The sequence below is a fragment of the Aspergillus tanneri genome, assembly GCF_003426965.1.
Source record: "Aspergillus tanneri strain NIH1004 chromosome Unknown AapTan_3_pilon_pilon_pilon, whole genome shotgun sequence".
NCBI lineage: Eukaryota > Fungi > Ascomycota > Eurotiomycetes > Eurotiales > Aspergillaceae > Aspergillus > Aspergillus tanneri.
Window position 1 is genome coordinate 1906008 of NW_022984630.1, and position 13003 is coordinate 1919010.

At 48.5% G+C, this 13003-nt stretch overlaps 4 protein-coding genes across 4 annotated transcripts; 1 reads left to right on the forward strand and 3 right to left on the reverse strand.

Annotated features, from left to right (window-relative positions):
* Positions 1-455: 455 nt before the first annotated feature.
* ATNIH1004_004430 (uncharacterized protein) lies at positions 456-1858 on the reverse strand (the record flags this gene model as incomplete). Its single annotated transcript, XM_033569100.1, has 2 exons — positions 456-1364; positions 1478-1858. 2 exons carry the CDS (start codon positions 1856-1858, stop codon positions 456-458), a joined length of 1290 nt encoding a protein of 429 aa, XP_033427906.1.
* Positions 1859-3951: 2093 nt separating this feature from the next.
* On the reverse strand, positions 3952-7021 carry ATNIH1004_004431 (glucan endo-1,3-beta-D-glucosidase; the record flags this gene model as incomplete). Its single annotated transcript, XM_033569101.1, has 7 exons — positions 3952-3974; positions 4031-4290; positions 4355-4416; positions 4476-6203; positions 6255-6370; positions 6419-6809; positions 6860-7021. The coding sequence occupies 7 exons, from the start codon at positions 7019-7021 to the stop codon at positions 3952-3954; spliced, it is 2742 nt and encodes a 913-aa protein (XP_033427907.1).
* Positions 7022-8682: 1661 nt separating this feature from the next.
* On the reverse strand, positions 8683-11627 carry ATNIH1004_004432 (uncharacterized protein; the record flags this gene model as incomplete). The annotated part of the gene is made up of 2 exons (XM_033569102.1): positions 8683-8865; positions 8934-11627. The coding sequence occupies 2 exons, from the start codon at positions 11625-11627 to the stop codon at positions 8683-8685; spliced, it is 2877 nt and encodes a 958-aa protein (XP_033427908.1).
* Positions 11628-11913: 286 nt separating this feature from the next.
* Positions 11914-12378, forward strand: ATNIH1004_004433 (mitochondrial 54S ribosomal protein mL41; the record flags this gene model as incomplete). Its single annotated transcript, XM_033569103.1, has 2 exons — positions 11914-12096; positions 12166-12378. 2 exons carry the CDS (start codon positions 11914-11916, stop codon positions 12376-12378), a joined length of 396 nt encoding a protein of 131 aa, XP_033427909.1.
* Between the last annotated feature and the right edge of the window lie 625 nt (positions 12379-13003).

The window sequence follows — 13003 nt, forward strand, 5'->3', positions numbered from 1 at the left end:
ACAAAAAGAGAGCACAAAGTAGCAAACAGACAGCCAAACATCCGTGAGGTATGTACGGTTAAGCCACCAGAAATTTCAGCACTGAATGGAAATCGCATGCATTATTTCAAAGACACTGTCCTGCAGTACAGAGCATAAGCTCACGACATAGCATGTGATTATGTGGTTCAAAACAGCTTTCGACTGATTATGAAAAGAGGCGGCAAAGAGTGACAGAAAAGCTGGTAGATGCTCCGATTTAGAAGAGAAGCCGAGTCTCATCAGGTAAATCTAGGCACTGCTAGCGGAAGAGGCAGAATCGTGGGGCCCGGGAACAGAAAGGAAAAGAAAGGCAAAGAAACGAAAAAGATGGATGACGAATAGATAAAAAACAAGAAGGCTCCATTGGACCCTTAGATTGGCGAAAGGTATAGAATGTATCTTTGGTAGGCAGTAATGAGCAACAATTTCTGCGCTCATGGATGGAAAAGAGCGTCCTTATTCACATTATCCGGGTAAACATAAAATGCCAGGGCCAATATGACATACATCCCCAAACAAAGTCCACCTTCAAGGTAGTTGGACTTTCCATCCTGGATGAGGAACGTCACCACTAGGCCAGAAATAAAGAAAGCAACTGTCTCGAAAATATGGAAGTTAAGGGTCATTTCCACATTCATGATCCAGCCCAGAATGACGAGGAACGGAGTCACAAACAGCGCGATCTGCAGGCTGCTTCCGATGGCAACCCCGATGGCAAGATCCATCTTGCCCTTCCAGGCGACCACAACGGCCGTGACATGTTCCGCGGCATTTCCAACAATGGGAATCAGAATAAGACCAATAAAAGTTCGACTCATACCGGTCTTCTCCACAATACTATCGATCCTGCCAACGAGATAGTCAGCACAGATGGCGACAAGGACCGTGACAATAATCAGGGCAACAGTGGCAGCCCATGGATTAAGAATATGCTCTTCTTCAGCATCGTGCTCATGTTGGTTCTCCACATCAGAGCCGCTCTCGCCGTTGGTCTCCTCGAAAAATTCCGCATGCGACTTGAGTTGAAAGTAAAGGTACATCACATAAAGAATCAAAAGAATAATGGCCGTCCCATGGGAGAGAATCAGGATATTCTTTTGCGTTTCTTTCGAGGTGGTGAGGGAGGCGTAGAGGGTTGCAGGGATGATAAGGGAAGCAGACGCAACTGTCATGAGAGAAGACATCGTTGAGGCTACCGTGGTGTTGAATGTCTGCTCAGAGTATCGAAGCCCACCAACAAAGAAGCAGCACCCAAGCACCAGAAGAATATTGGACAAGATACTGCCAAGCATACTAGCTTGAACCACTCGGATCTGGCCATCCTTTAGAGCAATGATACTAACCTGCATGCCACCACAATTAGCACAACCTCTAGCTACTAGGGCAAAAAAAAAAAAAGAAAAAGAAAGAAAAAGAGAGAGAGAGAGAGAGAGAGAGAGAAAGAGAGAGGTCGTACAATCAATTCTACGGCATTGCCGAAGGTGGCATTCATCAATCCGCCTAGAGCCTGGCCCATACTAGCTGCCAACTCCTCGGTCGCGAAGCTCAATAAAGATGCCAATGGGATAATCGCCAGGAAGTTAAAGACAAAGATCACTGTGCTGTCCCAATGGAGGGCACCGGCAATGATACCCAGCGGGACGAAGACGAGGAGTAGATTGACATAGTCTCGGGCAAGAGTCATATATGTCAAGTGAGCCGCATGCGAAGGCCATTGAGTCCAGTAGAAGTGCTGTTTGTGCCGTATGTGACGCCCTGAATTGACTCCCCTGGAGTCACCAATCAAGGCCTCTGTCTCAGAGGGCTCGGTAGAGTTGTATCCTGAAAGACCCGTCATTGTTCTTCTTGGGCCCCAGCTATATCTTCGAAAAATAGAACGAAAATTCTTCGACGCTATGAGAGCAGAATTTGTTAGCCTCGTCCTCCTTATGTTTCTTTTAGAGTATCAATCCACATGACAATGGGTGTTAAAAAGGAGCATGGGGAACTATACTGAGGGGTCGGAAATGCAACCAGAGACTATCCGAAATCAAGACAACCAAGGAAAGAGCAAAGAAGAGAGTATATCAGATGGAATTTATCTCAATTAAAAAAAAAAAAAAAAAAAAAAAAAAAAAAAAAAGAAGGGTCAAAGATCACAATAAATTGATAAAACCCGGAGGACGTGGAGGAAATTAATAGGACCAATCAGAAACAGGACAAGAAACAACAGGGAATAAAGAGAGGAGGTCGAAGCAAGTCCCACGGTACCTGAGAAGATGCCAAGATTATAAAATCCAACAAGGGAACGAACGACAGGCGGGTGAGGACAGATGAGAGAATAAAGAGATAACCGTGATGGGAGAAAAGACCCTCTGGCACATACTCATCGAGAAAGACGGGTGGAGTGGTGACACTCTGGAACCACGCGCCACAAGACCAGAGAGATGATCTGTGCTGATATATACTACAGAGTACAGAGCGTGATCACCGGTTCAAATGAAAGGATCAATTGGGGAACTTAATCAGTAGTAATAGTGGAGGAGGAATGAAGAATGGTTGGCGCTGTTCTGTGGCTTGAGTTTCTTGGATCAATGGATGGAAGCTAGCTTAGGGACCAAAAAAGGTTAGCAGCGGAGAGGGGGAACAGGAATAACGGGCACAAGCCACGTACTGTGGACGACCATGCGGTGTCAATCTCACCAGAGGAGATCTCTGTCGCAGAGAGAAACGAACAATGCAACGTGAACAAGGGGGGTGTGGTATGTGGCTAAAGTTGGACAAGATTCTGGAATTTCAGGGTTTCTTTCTGTAACATTGGTGGGTGTACATCTGGAAAGTATATCAAGGAAGCGCCGAGTGCACAGCCTCAGTCTATCATCATCAACGTATAATGTACGTCTTTAATCAACGGTGTTCAGGGATAATTAAGGGAAAAGCAAAAGACGCAGTGTTAATCCTTTTGGAACAGGCTAAGACTTTCGACCGCGTCTGGGCGAGAGGCAAGATACTTTTATCTCAGCCGTAGAGAACTACGCATGTATGTACGTACTGTATTTGGGGACTACGTTGGTCGCAACGATCCAAATGGAATGGTTCCCGTACTTCAGTCTTCAGAATGATACCCAACAGAGTCTGTTGGAAGCGAAATGTATCAACGAACTGGAAATGGCGATAAAATGCAAATGACGACGTGGCTTTTCCAGTGGGTCAACTGCCCTTTAGACTAACCGCTATACGTATTGGTATTGTCGCTTACCCAACTGGGGAGTATTATTGGCCACTTCTGGCTCCAAATGTCTTGCAGCAGAGTAGATCCCTTCCAGATATCTCCGGAGTAAAGACCGACACTCCAGTCTGCAAGTGGGTTGGTCTTCAACTCCCCTCATACACATACAACAATATCACTCCCATCTCATCCCTGATTACCAAACGCTGATCCAAAAGTTAATTGGAGCAATTATCATATGCCAAGACTAACACTGCCACAACAAGTCCCCACTACTCTGCATGAGACTTGCCGAATCAACCAACCTTGAAAAAAAAAAATATAGACAACACTAAGGAGAACAGAGCACTAGGTTAAGAACATATGGTGTATTGTCCCAATTCCAATGGCCGGATGAATGGTGAATGCATTGTGCTAAAGGTTCACCAGCCTCACTTCCGGCCCAAGCCGGGAACACGCGCACAGACGTCATCGATCTTAATGCCCATATGCCCATACACAGACCTTTCTTCACTACAGGCAGAATGGCTGGATCCAAACGCAGAAGGCTTCACTATAAAGTAAATAGCTCTATTCATGAAATACCAAATATGAAAATCGGGTTTCAAAGAAACTCGACAGCATTCATATCAACGCTGCTATAAATATGCTCCAATTCAATAAAGATCAAATAACAATGTACGTCGTCAAGCAACTATACGTCTACCATCCAGTTCCTCTGCTCAGGCCGGTCCACCACCAAGCCCTGGGATGCAGTCAGCATCATCCGCATCAACAACAGAATCCAAACGGGAAACTCACCTGCAGCGAAAGCAAGATACCATGTGCGCGTCGCCCCCCCGTCGAGGCTACCATAGTCGAAGTTAGGTCCAGCAAAATATTCCCATGAAGCTGCGGGATCGACTAGGGCCAGGTTGGCATAAAGAATGCCTTTCCATCCCCCTTGTACTTTCTCTGCCGGAGTGCTAGCACTGCTCGTGAACATCGCATTCCACTCCTCTTGCACAAACTTCTGGCGCCGTACAAATGGAGAGGATGGCAAAAGAGGCAGCATGTGAATCCTATTCCATACATCAGTCACCCATTCATTGTCAAAAGCATGAAGAAAGGACCCGGCACTCATACCCTTGAACATATTCCAAGTTAGCACCAAAATAGGTGGTGTGGTCCACCTTGTTCTCGAACAGCTTTGGGAGGGTCAGTCCACAAGTCTTTTCTTTAGTCAAGGTCAAATCGGAAGACTCACTATGCCGGTGACTTTGTTTGCGATGAATTGCTCTGGCTGGTTTTTATTGTCGCTCTCCATAAGAAAATAGCTGTGAAGAGATCGTCGTAGGATTCCGAGCATCAGGTTTCCCCTTGCCTCCATACTGGCATCACCGATGGTCTTGCCCCACATCTTGATGGCATAGGCAAACATTGCATCTTCCGACGTCGATTCCTCATCCTTCCCGTCAAAGGACTCGAACAGACCTTTTGCCCATGAATGGCCATTATACCAGTCAAACCCACGGGAGAATGGAAAGAGAGGGTCATTTCCAGCGGGGTTTCCTGCGTCACGGACCAGCATGTTCACCCAGTCTTTGCTATCGGCGAGCCAATCTGGGTCCAGCGTGCCGATAATAGCAGCGGCGTGGATAAAATAGCCGTAATGAAAGTGGTGATCGTTGTACAACGTATTTCCGAAGTCGGCGCCTGTGTCGCCCCCATTGTAGCTAGCAGAGGACACCACCCCTTTCCAGACATCGTCATAAACTAGGGGGAACTGCTGTTTGTTGTTAATAAACCGAGAAAAGGCATTCTTCAGCGCCTTCAGTGCCGAATCGCAAAGCTGGGGGTTACCGCCCAATTTATCCACGGTATACACAAGAGTAGCAAACTTGCTCAACGCTTTGCCACTGTAGTACATACTGTTCAGATCGCATTGTTTATCGATATCTTGCTGAAGCTCGGTTGGTGCAACGTCCAAAATGACTTTCTTGGCACCGGCAGAAAGGTTGTCAACACTGCCTTTGGAGACAGACCACGGAGCAAACCCCATATCAATGGGAAGATCCGGTTCGGTCATGACCCACGTCTCCCCGATCACTGCCGTTGCTTGGCCCTTGGTGGTCGTCCGAAGGCTAATACCCGTTACTCGGCCCTTGGTATTACTGTCGAAGGACTCAATGTGGTGCGGCAAAGCAAACATCAATAGGGGGGTGCTCTGTGCATCCTTTCCGGCTTTAGCCCATGCGAGAGTATATGTACCAGTGGTCCGAGACACTTCGCCTGCGATAGCACCTTCCATCGCATAAACACCGGAAGAATTGTCATACAACTTCTCCCCCGACGTACCGGCTGGGTTCTTAGCCACTTGGATTGTACCTGACCATCCTTGCGGCCCGCGTAGGTTAGTGCTAGATTCCAGGCGTAGGTCTGGGTCCTTCCCATCGTCCGGGGTAACGTATATAAGCCATGTTGTACCATCTGCCAGTGTTGCAGTATATTTGTAAATGCCGGACCTCGGTGATCCAGCGGACACAACTTTGTCAAAATGAACGCCACTTTGGATTGTGGGCTGAAGGCCCGAATAGATACCGGTAACGAATCCCATTCCCTGCACTATGGGAATGGTAAGGCGTTGTTTGGACCCATCTTGAGGACGCAGGACCGCATTGGCTGAGAATGGCAACAGTTTCTCCGTTGTAAGTGACGTCGAGTCTGTGAACTCAGTTGCTGATAGAATCATTGGCTGGATATCAATGGGGTTTACATAGTACGAAACTGGATTGCCTGGAATTTTGGCATTGGTTGGCCCCCAAGCAAGTACATTGCTCTCGACATGTGAGATGGCCATGCCATAGCTTTTTAAGCTCGCCCCTCCTTTCGACCAAGCCAGAGCATATGGATGGGTGAACGTGTAGTTGGACTGGCTTCCCAAAAACAGTCCGCAGTAGAACTTATTTGTCTCGATGGGACCTGTCGTGTCGACCTGCTACTGTCAGAATTAGATCAGAGAATGATCACTTAAATGGAGACTCACAATTCCCTTTTTGGGAACCGGATGGTCATTTCTAGACGGAATTGACGGGTGAATAGGGCCAGTAGCTACTGGTATGAATACATCCTGGTTGTCAGCCATGATGAAAGGGACTGTCGCTATTGTTTGTTAGTTTGGTCACAGCACGAGGTATTTGTAATGCCCACCGTGTGCAGCCGAATCAGATTTCGCAGGAAGTGAAGACTGGCTTATTTCAGTTTCAGCTGGACCGTTCACACCATCAGCTGTGCTGGTTGGATCCTCTATAGTGGCCTCCACAGTAGATGGACTACTATATGGGATGGAATCTTGACTTGAAATGCCCTGTTCTGAAATTGTTTCTGGCCTCGAGATCGGACGGGTTGTCGATACGGGATCTGTAGGTGCCGCGGTGGGGGATACCACTGACGTGCTCGGAGTTGATCCCGGGAGAAGTAAATCAAGCAACGAGTCAGGGTGTTCCAAGACGCCCAAAAGATTCCCCAAGCCTTTCTGAAGTGGTCCCGTAGTAGGTTTTTCCAGCAGGTGGCCTTCACGCTCAAGACTGGTTGGATAAAACTGCGGCCTATAAGTAGGAAGTTGGAAATACTGAATGACGAGAAACTTACACCTTGTGTCTCCGGTGAGATCACTCTAGCTTCAGCCGGTGGATACTGGGTCTTGAAAGGAGTAGTAGCTGTCTGCGCAGCTGTAGGGGCCGGCTTTACTTTTTCTGCAGTAAGTAGCCATATCAGCATAAGTGAAGAGCGCCATGTAGTTCTCATCTCCATCTTTGCAAGCATAAAGTGGATCAATCAAATAAACGACGAAGCAATCATGTAACTATCTAAGGGTGGGTATAATATAATGACTAGGATGGTTCTGATCTCTTTACTCCTTGAAACACCAGGGAGTATTTGTTGTAGAATCATAGGCAAGGAACGGACAGAAGCTGAAGATGCTTCAAATAAACAAATGAATGATAAATGATATAGACAATGCCTGTATTGGCAATAGTGAAATGAGTGCAAGGGCAGGTCTTTGAAAGGATTCACACCGTACACACAGCCCAGACTCCTTCAGGTTGAAATGCACCAGGAGAAAAATAATAGACAGACACAGTGTGAATATGGAAGGGAGCACATGGCGAAGGTGGAGATTATCTACTAATAGGCATTCCCAAGAGAGAAAAAAAAAAATAAAGACTTACCAGTACCAGGTATAGACAGGTTCCAGTCACGGAAGACAAGAATCTGACCTAGTACGGACCAATGATTGCCCTACTGCGCGTAAGAATGCCAGATGACGCCAGTGCCTGCGATGAGGTAGCCAGGAGGTATTACAAAAATGTTGATCTACACAAATGTTAGTATCCAAGAAGGCCCTGTAACAAACAAACAGCTGTGATGGGTACCCCCAAAAGGGTAAAACAATGCAGGGTCGACGCGGTGTTCCGGAATGCTCAAACTCGGAGAGCACAGCAGCCATGAGCAGTCCGGCCGCAAATCGCCCCCCCACCACAGCAGCGGCATCTGCATACAGTAGCCTGAGATGACATACCTAGTGACTGGGTTGTCCGATCGCCTGATAGGGTGCTTGGTCATCGAACAGATGATGCGGATAGGCTTGCAGAACTCTATGTTGATCGGTCAAGGATCTCAAAGAGTGGGTGGTCTGTCAGCGGGAATGTGGAGTGAACACAGGCAACTAAATACCTCGAATGTCTTCCCAGCATGGACACACGTGAGATAGAAGCAGTATATAGCCCACTATGATCGATTTTATTCCCAGGTTATCCGCAAGAATCGGGTTCGGGTCTCGCAGCTCACTGTTTGCAACCCAGCTTCTAGTTCAATTTGAAGGAACCCCAGAGTTGACCACTCGACGTGTTGGAGGGGTTAGTATCCCGCTGAGTCACTGTTGGTAGGTGCGACGCAGCAGGATCCAGCCGATGTTGCGGCAGTCGAACTCCGTCCATGTGGCCTGCCGCATGGAGATGGAAAGATGGAAAGAAAGAAAGTTCGGAAGGTCCCAACCGGGCACGCGAGTCTCGTGGCGGCTGACCGATACCCATGCAGGCAGGCATCGGCTCACCCGACCAGATCATCTACTTCGACTCTCGGAGAATATTGGGAGGATTGGATCCCGGTTTCTACAGGCTGGAAGGAATAGTATTTAAGGTGGGCGAGGATCCTACACACTTCGGGATTCACTGCAGGTCACGAAATAGATGTGGACAACTAATGAAGAGCTATTAAAGCATCATAAACCCCCCCCTTTTTTTGGTATCATATCAACCGAAGACTATCACACGATCTAACTCTATGAACAGACCAAACAGAAATCCGAAGGAGGAAAGTAAAAGATCGGCATCCAACGGTAGTAATTGGCTTCTATCCTCGCCAATCGTAAATGCCAATAACGGTTCCGCAGCCAGACGCGTTATGAAGGATCAAACCATAGGCTTCTCCATTGGCTTGATGACTCCCTGCTTGATCATCACGCGAGGCTTGGTTGCGCTTTGGAAAGTCTCCTTGGTAGACCATTCAGGTCCAATGGGGACACGGAGGGATCTCTCGTACTGCTGCTTGCTCTCGAAGGGGTGGGGTAGCTGAGTTGCAAGGTACTTGTTGTTCTGGGTAAGAGAAAAGAAAATTATTATCATCTGGTGATCATCTCACAATCAATCTATGGCACACTTACCTTCTTGACTCGTTTCTCGTTGATGATGACGCGGGACAGCTTCGCGTCTTTGCGGTTTTCGGGCTTCACACCCTCGACAACAGTGAGCGAGCGTTTTTGTCGCTTCTGCTGTTTCTTGCTGATGCCTTCACCTGCCCAACTGCCCCATCCAGGCAAGGTATTATCAATCACCTGGTCGCCTTCTTCTTTGATCGTCGCCTGCTTCTCATCCTCAAAGTCCTGCACAACCTCGTCCCCTGCGAATGCTCGCTTCACGAGATCATGGTTTTTGAGGAGCACGGGGACACTTTCCTCGTCACTGTCATTGTCCTCGTCCAGTTGTTGCTTCTTGGGAGGTTGGGCTTTGGCAGCGCCCTTGGGTCCCATGCTCTTAGTGCTCTTGGGTTTGGGATCGTTGACGGTAATGTCAACGGTTTGTTGGGAGTCATTCACAGTTGCCCGGCGGTTGTTTCGATTCGTCTGGACGAGCCACGGGTTCTCTTCTTCGGCTTCCTCCTTTTGTTGGGATGCATTATTTGTAGGACGTTCGTTGGCTTTACCTTTGGAACGGGGTTGCTTTGTCTTGTCAGGATGATCGAGAACAATGTTGGGTTTTTCATCATCTTCGTGCGCTTGAAGAGCTTCATCATCGGATCCAGGAGCCTCTTCAAACTCGTTGCGGCCAAGGTATCGTGCCTTTCGTTCTTTGGTGGACCTCTCAGTTTCTGTTTGGCCAAACTTACGCCGACCAACTTCGGACTCGGCTTCTGACTGAGATTCCTCTCCATGAAGTTCGCGGTTGAGCCGGCGAACTTCTGCATCGTTTTGTGCTTTGCGTGCTGCTTCAGCATTTTGCATGAACTTCATGGAAAATAGGTTGGCATGATGACCCGTGGCTTCTAGCCCAGCCTCATCATCCCCTTCGAGGTCTTTGAGTTTCTGCTGGAGTTTGCGCTTTTCCGCATTAGCGGCAGCTTCCTCATTCCAGGGGTCGTAGTCATCGTCGGACTCTGAGCTTGATGACCCGAGGTAGTCTTCGTCGCCCTGAGAAACACGCTTGCCCTCAATCCTCCTTCGTAGTTCTTCTTCTCGCTGGGCAAGATCGGCCGCACCTAGTCGGGCGTCCTCATCCCAAGCCGCTCGACCAGTTTGCTTCAGGCTCTTCGCCCATTTGCTCTCCTTGTGCTTCGACCCCATTCTCGCCTCGGCTCGCCGACGATCATTGAACTCCTGGTCTTGCTCATCCATGTCGACTCCGGCTTCGAGGAGGGCTTGTCGCTCTTGTTGCTCCATCCTCTCCCGCTCCTTTCGGTGAACACGGCGGTACGACTTACTCTTGATCTTCTTGATTCGTTTGGCCCGCACCTCTTCTCGAAACAGCAAATCACGCCGCTTACGCAGCTCTGCCCGACGGGCTCGGATTTCCTCGATCGGCATCTTTCGTGCCTGCAACTCTTCAAATTCCTGTACTTGCTCTTCAGCAGATTTTCCACTGGCTTCAGCAAGACCACTTTCCACAAGGATATCCTGAATGGCGGTCTCGAGGTCCGTCCGCGGTTGAGCGGGGCCCAGGCGATGAGTCTGTTGTCCCTCTGGGTCAGGAAGAGGAAACATCAAGTGTTCCGCATTGCGATTTGCTTTGACCGTGTCCAACCAACGGTCCAGCGTTTCTTTGCTTTTTTCATAGGCCGCCTCTCGGTCCAGCCGATCCTGTTGGCGTTTTGCTAGGGGAGCATCCAACTTGCCCGGAATACCAGATGATCGATTTTGTGAGGAGGCCGCAGAATCGACATGCTTCAGGGAGTTCTTTAGGCGGGAATCCGTAATCGACGGCAGGAGATCGGCAACCGTGAGCTTCTTCGTAGACGTCAGTCCAAATTCCGTAGGGTTACCTAGCTCCTCTCTACCACTCGTCTTCTTTGCTGGTTTATTCCCAGACACTGTACCCATAGAGTCGACAAAGCTTTGTAGTTTCGAAAGGCCATGTTCATCAGTAGCATTCATTTCATCGTCTGACATAAGAAGATCGCTTTCATCGTCAGCGTCGCTCTCGTTTTCGCTTTCAGAGCCAAACTCATCCGGCGCATCTTCTGTAGATCTCCGTTTCTTCGCAGCAGCTGCAGCTTCTTCTTCCTCTGCAGCAGTGTTCATATCCCACGCCGTAGTCAGGTCGATGGCATCTTCTCCGAGGTCGTCTGAATCTTCGTCCAAATCTTCCCCTCCGTCAGATTCTTCCACATCTTCCGATAACGTGATCTGACGAGCTCGCTTCTTTGCGTCTGCATGTTTCGCGTTTGGTTTGGACTTGGTTTTGGAACTCCCGCGGAATGTAAACCCTTCAAACCTTTCCTCGTCACTCGAGCCCATAGCTTCGTCACTATCCAACTCGCTATCATTGTCGCTGTCGACTTCCCCTATTCTCCAATGGTGGCCCTCGCCATCACTTCCGCCATTTTCATCGGAAGATTCATCGCCCGTTCGACGGCGCTTGTTATCGGGGCCATCGGAGTCGTCCTTGTCATGCCCGGGGTGTCGCTTGCGCTTGAACAGATCATCGTCTACACCCAGTCGGTTGCGACGGATCTTTGATTTGATGGGGAACTCGCTCTCTGCAATAGCAAAAGCATCCAACGCCTTCCTGCTTGTCTTCTTGGGCTGCTGCTGTTTAGCGGGCTGGTCCTTAGGGCCGCGCAACTGAGTTTGCCTACGAGGCATTGTTGCGGGCGTCCCAGTATAAATAAACGTAAAAAATATGAATGCGATCGATGATTTTGAAACAACAATCCCTATCAAGAGCTCCGTACTAACGGTTCTCAGGCATAGAAAATGCGAAGATGTTGTAACTAATTTTTTCTTGAAGGGCAAAAAAAAAAGGTCTTGGCGGCCCGCGGAGTCTCACTAGCGTCGCCCGCCTTTTCAGAGCCTTCTTCCGACTCCGACAACTTTGCGATCTGGCCGAGTGCGTCTGAGATAAAAAGTCAGGCAACCAGTTCTTGTCACAATGTTTAGGCCTTCGCAACCGATGATGGCGCGTTTGCGCCTGACAACAAAGCAGGTCAATGGTGGTTATTATAAGGGAAATAGGACCGGCTCGATGGGTTACTTCGCGAAGAATGGCTCTTACGTGATCGACTGGAAAAAAGTCCGTACTTACGTTGTACCGGAGAATCTGGATACCTTCAAGGTAAGACCAATACGGCCACTTCACAGAAGTGGTTCGAGGCAGCTTGATCAATGCTGACGAACTGGGTAGCTTACGCCATTTGTGACGAAACGCATGGCCCCGACCAAGAGCCGATACACCAAGGAACTTGAGCGGAATGGTACGATAGTTACGAGTGAAAGGCCATTTGATGGAAAGGAGTATCTTGACCTGTGGGCATCCGACAATGGTCCCGAAGTTCTCGAACAGGAGCGGCTCAGAAATGAATCGGCGTCTAGCGAATCGACATCAACTCGCCAATAGTCGACTCGGAAGTGCAATGGGATACAACTCTGGAATAAAGAGGGTCAGCACAACCCTCTGTCATCTGGCACCGAGGCCTAGAACACTGGCATTCCGTTGGTCTTGTATCCCATTGTCGCTCATATCCTGAAAAGGGTAATATTATTCTCCTTCTCTCCGTCATCGATTCGGCTCACATCGTTTTATTTGTATGATATGTATGTACAGTATATGGCGGAGATGGTGACTTGAAGGGGGCTCTATACTCGTGGAGGAGTTCTCTTTGGGGACCCACGACTGCCTAGGGGAACTCTATCTTCGTCATCATATTTCTGGATCCTGTTTCTGATTTTCAGGCGTCTCTCTGGGTCTTTGCATCTCAGCCTTTCTTCTTTTATTTGTTCAATTTCATTCCAGGTGTCGTATAGGGGCATTCAAATACCAGATCAGTTGAATAAAGGATAAATCAATTGGTCACATCTAGCCAGCCAACTCTAGAGTTTATATATGTATATCCTGAGTAGCCGTACAATATACCTTTCAGTAACAGGTTATCCCATGCAGCGTACACAGGCAAGGGAAAAGCCGCAGGACATGTAAGGCAAAATAAAAGATTAGTTCAGCATTTCTCATACTTCATGAGTTA